At 25.7% G+C, this 10,845-nt stretch overlaps 1 protein-coding gene across 2 annotated transcripts; it reads left to right on the top strand.

Annotated features, from left to right (window-relative positions):
* The first annotated feature begins 108 nt into the window (after positions 1-108).
* On the top strand, positions 109-10,691 carry LOC129975673 (protein FAM8A1-like). Of its 2 annotated transcripts, none has more exons than XM_056088793.1 (5): positions 109-584; positions 3,072-3,192; positions 5,824-5,950; positions 7,875-8,014; positions 9,163-10,691. In XM_056088793.1, exons 1-5 carry the CDS (start codon positions 218-220, stop codon positions 9,317-9,319), a joined length of 912 nt encoding a protein of 303 aa, XP_055944768.1. In that variant the 5' UTR covers positions 109-217; the 3' UTR covers positions 9,320-10,691. The 2 variants fall into 2 exon arrangements, with proteins under 2 accessions (XP_055944768.1, XP_055944767.1); XM_056088792.1 differs by having other exon boundaries at positions 5,806-5,950.
* The last annotated feature ends 154 nt before the right edge of the window (positions 10,692-10,845 follow it).

Genomic DNA, 10,845 nt, shown 5'->3' with positions numbered 1-10,845 from the left:
TTGCTCCTCGTCACATTCCTTTACACTCAAAACATATAATTAATTAGAAGGAAAGTTGCAGTACCAATGAAATTAACTAGACATCACAACTCCTCAACAAGTCATTCTCTCTGACGCTGTACGTAGAAGTAAATATTTACACATATTGAAAGCAGATTGATAATTTCTCCTAATTTTGTATTGAAGACAAATTAAATATTTGAGAAAATTTTGGATTATGGCTAATTCGGATGCTTCTCAGCTTCGAAGAAGAAATCGTGGAGCAAATCAAGAGGCAGTTTCTGTTAATCCCAATGACTGGAATGCTAATATACCAACCTATCCTTATAGGTCTGGCGCAGAATATGCTGCCGCTGTAAATCAGTGGCTTTGGCAGTGCTATAATTTGCAGTATCTAACAGCTTCTATTCCATATTTAATGTCACAGTCAGCATGCCGTATTAATAATCCAGATGGGACCACTGATTTCAATAGAAACTTTCCAAATGCATTCTTCCCCAATCAGAATATCTCTGCTCCAGAGCCGGCACGACCCCGTGTTACTTTTCAAAATGTCCCAGAATCTGAATCTCAGCAGTCAGCAGGTATGTTTTAATTTATGCATTGCAAAGCATTTTTATTTACTTTAAATAATTTGTCTAAAACAGGTGGTGTTTCTTTCAATTAATTAGATTTTATCTAATTTCAGTTGCATGTTCTTGACATAAAAGGAAATTTGAAGTTTATATATATTTTTTTGATGCCTTATATTTTGGATCGTGTGTGCCATTTTAAATTTACTGATTTCAAGACTGAGGTATTAGCGTTCATAACTTTTGCTTGCTGTAAAATTTGACATTGAGGTCCAGAGAAAGGCTATCTTTCTTCTACCTTTAGGCAATGGCATATTTGTATATTTTGCAACCCTAGCAATGCACATAATGAGACTTCTCTTTTAATAAGTGGTTGATTTTGATTAACATTTCAACCTATTTTTTAACTTAATAAACATATTAAAGATTTATTTTTATGAATACTGTTATATTAATAACTCTGCAGAAATATATTCTTTTTTAATTTTTAATATATCACAAGAAAGATAAAATAATAAAAATTTTGGAAAAATGACCCATAATTAATAATTAATGATTTCTTTATTTACAAATATAAGCACATAGTTTTTAAAGATTATAAAAAATATATAAATTTACAAGAAATATGAAATTAAAAATTATTATTTTTCTAGATCTGTTAAATGGAATCTAACACAAAATTGGCACATGCATTATAACTAATTAATAATCAGTATTCTAATATATTATCATAAAGTTATTACTTATGTTTTAATTAATGATTTTAACAGCTTGATATGTACACATATTACAGTCCTAAAATATATTGTAAAAAAATTGCATCAGTTACAAATTTATTTATTTGACAGTTAGGCGGATTACATTTTTTTTATCAACCTTTTATGGCTCTCTTCAGTTCAGTTGTACTAGGCATATACTTAATTGGAAATTTGCCTTGGGCAAGGAAAAGAGGTATGGGAAGTCAGAAAACTGAAATATGTAGTTGAATGTGGATGACTAAGTAGATTCTTGAAGGTTGACTGTGGAGAAGATCACTGAGGAGAAAGAGAACAGAATTTGTTGTTGTCTATTAATGAAAATTCATATCTTAAGAATTTCAGCATAAAAACATGAATTAGCCCTTCTGTACTGGTTTGCCACATAATATTTAAATCACATCTAAAATTATTTGTGATAGCTAGTCTATGAGGATGTCTGGTAGTCTTAGATAATGATTTCTGTTGATCTAATTTCACTGCCCGAGATTCTGATTTCGAAGTCTATGTAGGTATGAATTTAATTCTGCAAGTGGTTGTGCAAGTGGCTTTTTCTGTATTTCACTTTTAGTTTTAAGAGGACTATTTTATATTTATTAGTGGATTTTCTTAAAAATTTAAATGTAATAAATTTCTTAGTTACATATTTAAGTGACCCCTGGGCTTGCATAGTGTTCTTAGGATTATACCAAGATAGTCAAACTCCTTTATGCATAATGCAGCCATTTTGATGATATATCTTATTTGCTTATTAATTGAATCTTGTGTTACTAAAATATGGAAGTACAATGATTTCTTTTGATTTTAAAAAAATTAATATTTCTTAAAAATATACCTTTATTCTATCCATCTAAAAATGTTATAATGCTGATATCACTTAAATTTATTAGCCTCTTTGAGATATAAAGGTTTAAATGTAACTAATTGTAGTAAATTTAGTGGCTGTTGCAATTAACAAGTTGCTTTACATGTTTTACTGTAATAAATAGGATAATATGATAAAATAAATTTATGTATGAAGAAATTATCAAGTATACTTACTGTACTATCTAATTGGCTGCATTAGACTTTTTATGTTATGAATTGGTGTACTTATTGACCTATAAGAAACTGTATGAAACCTTATTCTATTATTTATTACCATATACATTAAGTGAAAAGGTGTTACTTTCTAGTTGCCGTTTTAATTAACATATTTTAACATGAGTTTTAGTGTATTGATAAATCTTTGATAAAAACCCACCTTAATCTTTGTATTATGTAATGTAGACCAAAATCAGATGATGGTATTTTATAAAACTTTCAAATTTTATGTAGTGTGCAGCACTCAGATGTGTAATCTTTATACATAAATATTCATATCAGATATTTTCCCTCTTTTATATTAAATTGAAAGATCATTATAAATTTATATTTGCATCTTTTATTAATCCTTCAAGAACCAAAATGTTTTGATCTTGTAACTTTGTAGTTGTAAAGTTAACTTTAGGAGGAAATGAATTAATTTTTATTGTAATATAATCATATATTTGAGATCTTAAATATATTCATAGATTTTTAAGAAAATATGCATATATGTATATAAACACAAATTATTTATTTTTAAAAGCAATATAGAAAATTCTAGTTCTGTTACTTATAGAGACTAAAAGTACTTTATGGGATTAACTTTTATTTGTACAAAAAATTAATTTGAAATTATTTAATTAATTTCTTTTTTACTCATATAAATGCTTTCTTTTAGGTGTAGTTTACATCTTACCATCTGTTTTTAAAAGATTTGTGGCTGAAGTCATTGACTTCATTCTTCTTTTGATTATAAAAGTAATGTTAACTTACATTGCAGTGGACTTTTTTGATCTTGTGTAAGTATTAACTTTGTCATTGTTTCATTACACTTTTTATTCTTATCTAGAAATTTATATAAATTATTACTTTACTTTCTGAATTTTGTCTATATATTGTATTTTATTTAGTTTCCAATTGTATTTTCTGCAATATACATTGACTCAACTTTTGTTATGGGTCAGTAGTTAATTGCTTAACTGTTAGAGATAAGCATGTAGCTTTAATGATGAAAGAATTATATTTTTTATTGTCTGAGTTTTTATAAATGTAATTTAGGGAAATATTACTAAGTCTAAATATTAATGTAGTCCCCCTTCCTGTTAGTTGTATTAAATAAAATATTTTTGATGTACTAATATTCTAAACAACAACAGTAAAAAAAAGAAGTTATCTTTTAAAGTATCTAAAATTGGCAAAGATTTTTTTTAGCCCGTTTTAGTCACTTTTTTTTTTTAAGTTAGTATCTCAGACTTTTCTTCAGAAATTAAAAGACCTTTTTAGCAGTTGATTTATTGATTCAAAAACAACAAAACATAGCTTTTTCATCATGAAGATAATTTTCCCAAATGAAAGTGTATCTTTATCTTCATCAATTTAAAAATTAGCTGTCAAATTATGATTGGAGTGTAATTAATATTACCTTTATAATTTTAATAATATATAATTGTCATTATGTCTACTAATTTTCTTTGCAAGGAAAAATTCTTTGAACTTTGCATTAAAAATTAGAAAAGAAAGAATTACGATTTTTAAATCTTAACCTTTAATTTAATTTTTAGTTATTTTTCAAAAATATTGAAGTTGATTTTCAAACTTTTAATAAGCTATATAAAATTCTTTAATTTTAAATGTAATATTTTTAGATTGTAAAGATATGAGTTGATTTTTATTTATCCTTTGAAAGGAAAAATTCACTGAACTTTGCATCAAATATTAAGAAAAGAACAGGATTATGACTACTGAAATAGTGAGAATGAATTCTGAATTTTATGATCTTTTTAAAAAAAATGTTTATTGCTAGAAATTTTAATTTTATTACATTTTTTTAAAATTTTGTTCTCTTTTAATGTGTTAATTTGCATCAATATAGAAATAAGAATTGAATATGGTAATTTCCTAATTTATTACTAAATTGTTATTTTTTAAACAAGAAGAATTTTGTATAAAAATATTTAAATGCAGTCTTTCTAAAATTATATACATATATATATATATATATATATATCCTTGTGAATTCCTGCCTGGAGTGACCCTTGAGAGGTTCACCCCAGGGGTCTTCAGGCCAGATTCTTAATTTTTCCCTTTTTGATTCTATTTATATTCTTTTTGCTAATATTAACTTGATATTTTTACTAATTTGGTTATATATATGTAATTATATTTTAAAATCTAATTTAAACTTAATTTCCTAATTTTTAGCTCAATTCAGCACATATAAAATTCATTCTAAAATATTCTCTTATTTTCTGATCCCATTCCACTTTTTCTATTTAATGCAACAGAAAGCTTTGTAAAAATGCTTAGGTTAGCGGTTCACATGCTCTGAGTGAAGGGATAAAAATTGACAAATTATTCTAAGAGATCCCTATTAATTTCCTTACCTTATTCGCTATATATAGAGAAATCCCTATCAAAATCTCACATTGATAAATCTTTCATTAGCTTTTCCTCATTTCATTTTGTGTCGTTCTGTGTTGGTGTGCTTGCCGATGCTGCTCCCGGGATGCAATAAAGCAAACTAAAAAATTTCGAAGTGTCTTCTCTCTGTCTTTGGCCACGATTCTGCTTAAAAAATTATATGTTTATATGTATATATATATAAACTTTCTCCCATCAGTTCAGAAGATTTATAAATCTATATGTATGTGTGTATTAATAGTAAACATTGTTACAAAAATCTGAAATCTAGTGCAATGATGAGCAGAATCCAGTAGGCTCAGTAAGAAATAACAACATTTATTCAACATGAATACACAGATAACGAAACATAGCTTAAGCATACAGAAGAACAACATTTACAGTAAACAACAGCACACAAGCAACGAATCAGTAGTAAATAACCATAAAAACATAAAACATTCAGAGAGAACTTCTCCCATCTGACTGCACAATTGACTAATTCAATGCAGATTGACTAATTGATACACATCGAATAATTCAATATTCAGTGCTGCCTCAATGTTTGACTAGATTCAGCTCTGTTTCTCTGGTGTTTTTTCCCCCCTATAATTTCCTTTACAGGGCAAAAAAGGTCGTAGAAAATCTATTATAATTCCTATCCCAATGGATCTATAAACAAAATTCCTGTATCTTTTGGAATCATCAATTTTATCTCCAAGACCAAATCCATGCCAAATGGTCACCAAAGCCAGTAGGGATAGGGGGTAATAAATCGGTATAGGCTCAACATCCATCTGTAAAACTGTTTTCCTTACGATAGAACTAATTGCACTGGGAAGTAACATTACAAATTCATAATAATATACTTCTTTTCTAAAAACATACTTCTCAAATGAATAAAATTCTAAAAAGTGTTATCTATTTAAAATTGCTGTTGTATTAAAAAATCATTAAGTTTAATTCATTGACCAGAAATGAATATTGTATTATTTATATTAAACCTTTTTTAGATTTTTCTCCTTTTCTAGCAACTTGGATAAATATGATTTCGACTTGATACGGAATGATCAGTTGGATTATCAAATTGCAATGGAGGTGACATCAGAAATTGTAACTCTGGAAATCGTTCACAGATCTATAGTTTGCGTTTTTGAAGTAAGTATTTAAACGTATTTTATACGAATTCATTGCATGTATTTAAAAAAGGATAATTTTTACCAATTATGAAATTTTATAGCCCTTAAACAATTTTTTTTATTCAAAAACATTCTTTTGTTATTGAAATCATTTTATTTTTTATATTAGTACTATGAAAAACTTCATTATATTTTTGTTGGCTTTAATTAAAATTTGTCAAAAGAAAAATTGATGCTTCTATTTTTTTTGTTAGATGATTAGTTATTGACAAATATTAATGCTTTGTGAAATTCATTCTTTTGCTTGTGATTTTCATTTTTTGTTAGTCATATAGTTGCTAAATTGATTAGTAACTGCATTAAATACAGCATGTTTTAACACATATTTGATTTAAAGTAAGTATTTGCACTTGATAAATTTAGCATTCATTTTGGCTTTTATCAAGGTTATATGAAGAATGCTGAATTTTTTTATCAAAAGTTTGCAAATAAAATCAATATTCTTTTAAAAAATGAGAATGGATGAAAATATCTTGTGGAACTTTTCAAAAACTTAATTGTAATATATGAATCACTAAAATTAAAAAGGTAACAGATCTGTAATGAGGAAAGATAAAACTGCTTTATATTCCTCTATGATGCATTATATTATCCATAGAACATCTTCAAAATTTGTGGTGAAAAGGAACGTAGAATATATGTTTCTAGCAAAATAAATAAATATATAAAATAAAATAATCATATTAGTATCAGGAATTTTAATTTATGAATTTTTAAAAGAATTTTATTAATTTTATTGCAGTTTATAAATTGAATAGAAAAAGAAAAAAAAAAAAAGAACATAAAATATCTAAGAATTTTCATGTCATTGAACCGAAAAGTAATAATAACTAAGTTCATTAAAAATTGATTTACTTTAACATAACTAATTTTAAAATTTATGAGAAGCTATTTAAAAATGGCTAAATATTTGGAAAATAGAAATAATTAATTGAAATTGACTCTGTAAATGTAAATGAACTATAATTTAAATAAATAATTTTGATGCAAGAAATTTTTTTAAATTGTTTTTCTTTTCCATTAGGGGAGAGATTCAATTACCCCTATATCTGTATTACAATCATTTCTTATCTTTCCAACGATTCAGAGATGATTGTGATTTGGAGAAATCTGAGATTCTGAAATCCAGATATTCTAAATTTATTAAATGTAAAAATCTCCCTCAAATTTTGTTTTACCATAAAAATACCATATAGAAATTAGTGGCAATAATTTAATTGATTGCAGAAAATCCTGAGAAAGATTAATTATTCTTATTAACAAAAATGCAGTCTAACTTTTTGCATCAAAAATCTTTGAGAAGCTCCTGAAAAATATTTTATGAATTTTTCAGTGAATGCCTAAACTTCTTGCCAAATTTTTTATGGATATTCTTGGCAATTATATACCTTTAATTGCTATTAATAAGCAAACATCTAATACTTAATAATATATAAAATGATACTGTCTATATCAAAATCTCTCTTATTGTATTAAACTTTTAACAATTAATAAAATATGTTTGATAGCATCTAATTTCTTTAATAACCCCTCTACCAAAGAAAAAGCAAGTTGAAAGTTATAATTATTTTTTCAATATTAAAGAATTAAAAAAATGTTACTTTTCGAAATGTTAAAAAAACTGCTTGAAAAAAAACAAACATAACTTTTCAAAGGATTATGTTTTTTGTTTCACTGATTTAATTCTCTAGAAACCTGCATTATCTTAATATTCTAACTTATTGGAAATTATGTTGAGCTTTGACAGCATCATTCTGGATTTTTGAAATGGGATCATAATAATTCCTGTTGCATTATTTTAATGAGCTATTGTAATTGCCAGTTAATAATTTTCATTTGCAATTTCCTCGAACAGTATGTAATTATATCCATTTTTTCTATAGGCTTTATTCACTCAAAGAAAGAATGCTGCAACTCCTGGCAAAACAATTATGAGATTGCGTGTAGTTACGTGTGAAGCAGTTGATGAGCTGGATCCCAAAACTGTTAGAGTTTATCCTGCTGGTGATCTTGGATTCGGATGGTGGGTTTATTTTGAAAATTTTAATCATTATAAAGCAAATTATGAATATTGATACAGTATAAAAATTATTGTTATTTTCAGGGTCAAATTAAACCTTCTATGGGCCTATAGACAATGTAAATCTCAAGGCCCCTTTTCTCTCCAAACTTTCAAAAACATATATTAATTTTAACTTAATCTTTATAAAAGTAATTTTGAGTAGTAGCAAATTTTAACAAACAGAAATAGCAAAACTCTTAATTGTAATTCACTTTCTAAGAAGTTATTTTTAACTTATCTCTTATAAAAAAAATGCAGAGCTGAAATTTTATTGACAAATTAAATTTTTCAATGCTTTTTGTCATTTTTTTAAAGTAAAAAGAAATGAGAAGAAATCTTTTTAGTATTATCTAAGTAATATTTAATATTAGAATCAAATATTTCTTAAAAGCACCATTTTTTTTTTTTTTGAAATTATAAAATTTCACAAATTACAAAAAGTTTGTAAAATTTAAGATTGGGATTTTAATGTATCTTCACATTTCAGTGTTCCTTAAGCCCTAAAAGAAAAGTAAAGATGAATATTTGTTTAAAAAGTGTTTAAAAGAAACTAAATTGGTAGTTTAAAATTAATAAATCTAAGAAATTGTGCACTAATTTTACTATTTAAAAGATAATTCTTTTACTGTTTTATATACTATAAAATAAGGGGAAAGCTAATATCTATGTAAAATTCATGGTCTAGAAATGTTTTTAAATTAAAAGTTTAACTGTGAAAAATAATTTGAAAAATTTGATTGCTTGGTAGAATTGGTTTGAATTTCATTGTCCAACAATGAAAAGTTTTGTTACAAATTATATCTTAAAATTTTTTTTGTTTAAATTAAAGATTTATCTGCTTGATGATGAAGCCAGTATAATTTGAAAGGTTATTTTTAGAATTTAAAAATGATGTATAAATTTTTTTTTATTTAGTAATTCTTTTATAAATTATTCCCTCAAAACATCAAGATTTCATAAAAAACAGAAAACATTCGGGAGCTTTATAACTCATTGTCTGCCCAATTGAGTTCCTATAGAAAGTTACAGACATCTTCCTTTGTTATTGTTATAGATATTTCTTAATTGATGAATTCTTTGTTTCTAATCTACTCTAATTATCTTCTTAGGGCACTTGTGCGTTCATTCATCAAAAATTTCTCATATGCATTCATTTTCCCTACTTGCTGTACCATGTATTTTTTCCAACACAACAGAACAGCATATGATCACATCTGTGGTAGCATAGTTGTTGAAGTGCCAAGACCAAGACGACTCAGACGTTAAGAGCTCTGTTTGTTTTTAAAATATGATTTTATACTTTTTTTTGATTAATTTAATTTGTACATTTGTTACTGCTTAGCACAAAATTGTGACTAGGAAGTCTTCATAAATTTAGTTTTATTATTTTTTTACTGTTAACATCCTTTTGAAGAATTAGATCTTTGTTAAAAGTGAGAAATCGGATTTCAATTTCAGCATACAGTTTTTCCAGTTTATTATGTACTTATGAATGAAAGCAATGGAAATATTTTGCTAAATATTAGATAACATTTTATTTATTAAAAAATTGGATGGAGACTGCATACATCTCCTTTTCTCTTGTAAATAATTTTTCTCACTGAATATTTTTGTTTTAAAATGGTGTTAACATTTTCTCCTAATTTTATATTATAATATTCTTCATAATCTTGTTGTTGTGAATTGTGTCAATATGAAACTACTGTCACATAGATAGAATATAAATTTCAAAGAGAAATGTTTGTTTAATGTTTGCCTCCTAATGTCATAAGTTTTCAATGATATTATATAATGTGTTGATATTCTTAAATATTACTTCACACATTTTGTATATTGAAGAGCTGTGATTGCTAATTGATTTGATATCATTGTAAATAAAATAAAATTAGCCATCATTTTTTTTTAAGAATGCTGAATTTTAGAGATCTGTATAAGTTTTCAGAAATCAGTAGAAAATCATATTCAATAAATTATTATTATCTCTTAATTAAATATTTTTATGCATACTAATAAAATTGTTTCATCTTGGTTGTATATTGAAATATTTACATTTTAGTGCAATAATTATTTATGTTTTTTAATGTTATATTAATTTTTTTAAAAAATACTGTAGCAACAACAATTGAGTTTCGAACAATTTCAATTTAGTGTATATTGCCATAAAAAAATTGCACAAGAGAGCTGATCTGTTGTAATTTAGTGGTCCAAGTGTTGTTTGATGTTTGAACAATATCAGTGTGTCAATTTTGTATATGTATATATATGTAAATAACCAATTGGATTTTTATTCTATTTTTACTGTATTATTTTGCTGTTAATATTTGTTTCATATAAATTCCTGGTGTGTAAACTATCGTTAAATTTTTTCTTGCATAATGTATGAGAAAATTTTTCATGCTGTATTAAGTAGTTCCAGATCTGTGTTGTTTTGTATTATATGTTTTAATGAATCATGCATATGTGTCATTCTATAGATTTTAATTGCTATCTTGCCAAAAATTGGAATTTCAATGGTTTAGTGTTCAATTGGCATTTATTGATTAAATACATTGTGGAAAATGCTATGTGAGCCATTTATTTGTTCCAGCATTTCTTTCTTTCTTTAACCCTAGGAGAACCTTATTTCTCAACGCATTGATGTACTCATATTCATAGAAAAATACCATTGTGTATAGTGGAATTTTCATAAATTGAAAACTTTTATATACCAAAGATTTCTTTTGGTATTTTCAATGGAAAAACAGTTGCTGTGCATCATATAATATTCTAATATATCAAACAAAAGTTTTCAT

The sequence above is a fragment of the Argiope bruennichi genome, chromosome 7, assembly GCF_947563725.1.
Source record: "Argiope bruennichi chromosome 7, qqArgBrue1.1, whole genome shotgun sequence".
Classification (NCBI taxonomy): domain Eukaryota; kingdom Metazoa; phylum Arthropoda; class Arachnida; order Araneae; family Araneidae; genus Argiope; species Argiope bruennichi.
The sequence above is the reverse complement of the archived record's forward strand: the minus strand, read 5'-3'. Positions and strand labels throughout refer to the sequence as shown.

Coding starts and splice junctions, on each gene's coding strand:
- LOC129975673 (XM_056088792.1), top strand. CDS start 218: ATGGCTAATTCGGATGCTTCTCAGCTTCGAAGAAGAAATCGTGGAGCA. Junction 5,951..7,874: donor CTATAGTTTGCGTTTTTGAA/GTAAGTATTTAA, acceptor TTTTTTCTATAG/GCTTTATTCACTCAAAGAAA. Junction 8,015..9,162: donor GGTGATCTTGGATTCGGATG/GTGGGTTTATTT, acceptor TTATCTTCTTAG/GGCACTTGTGCGTTCATTCA.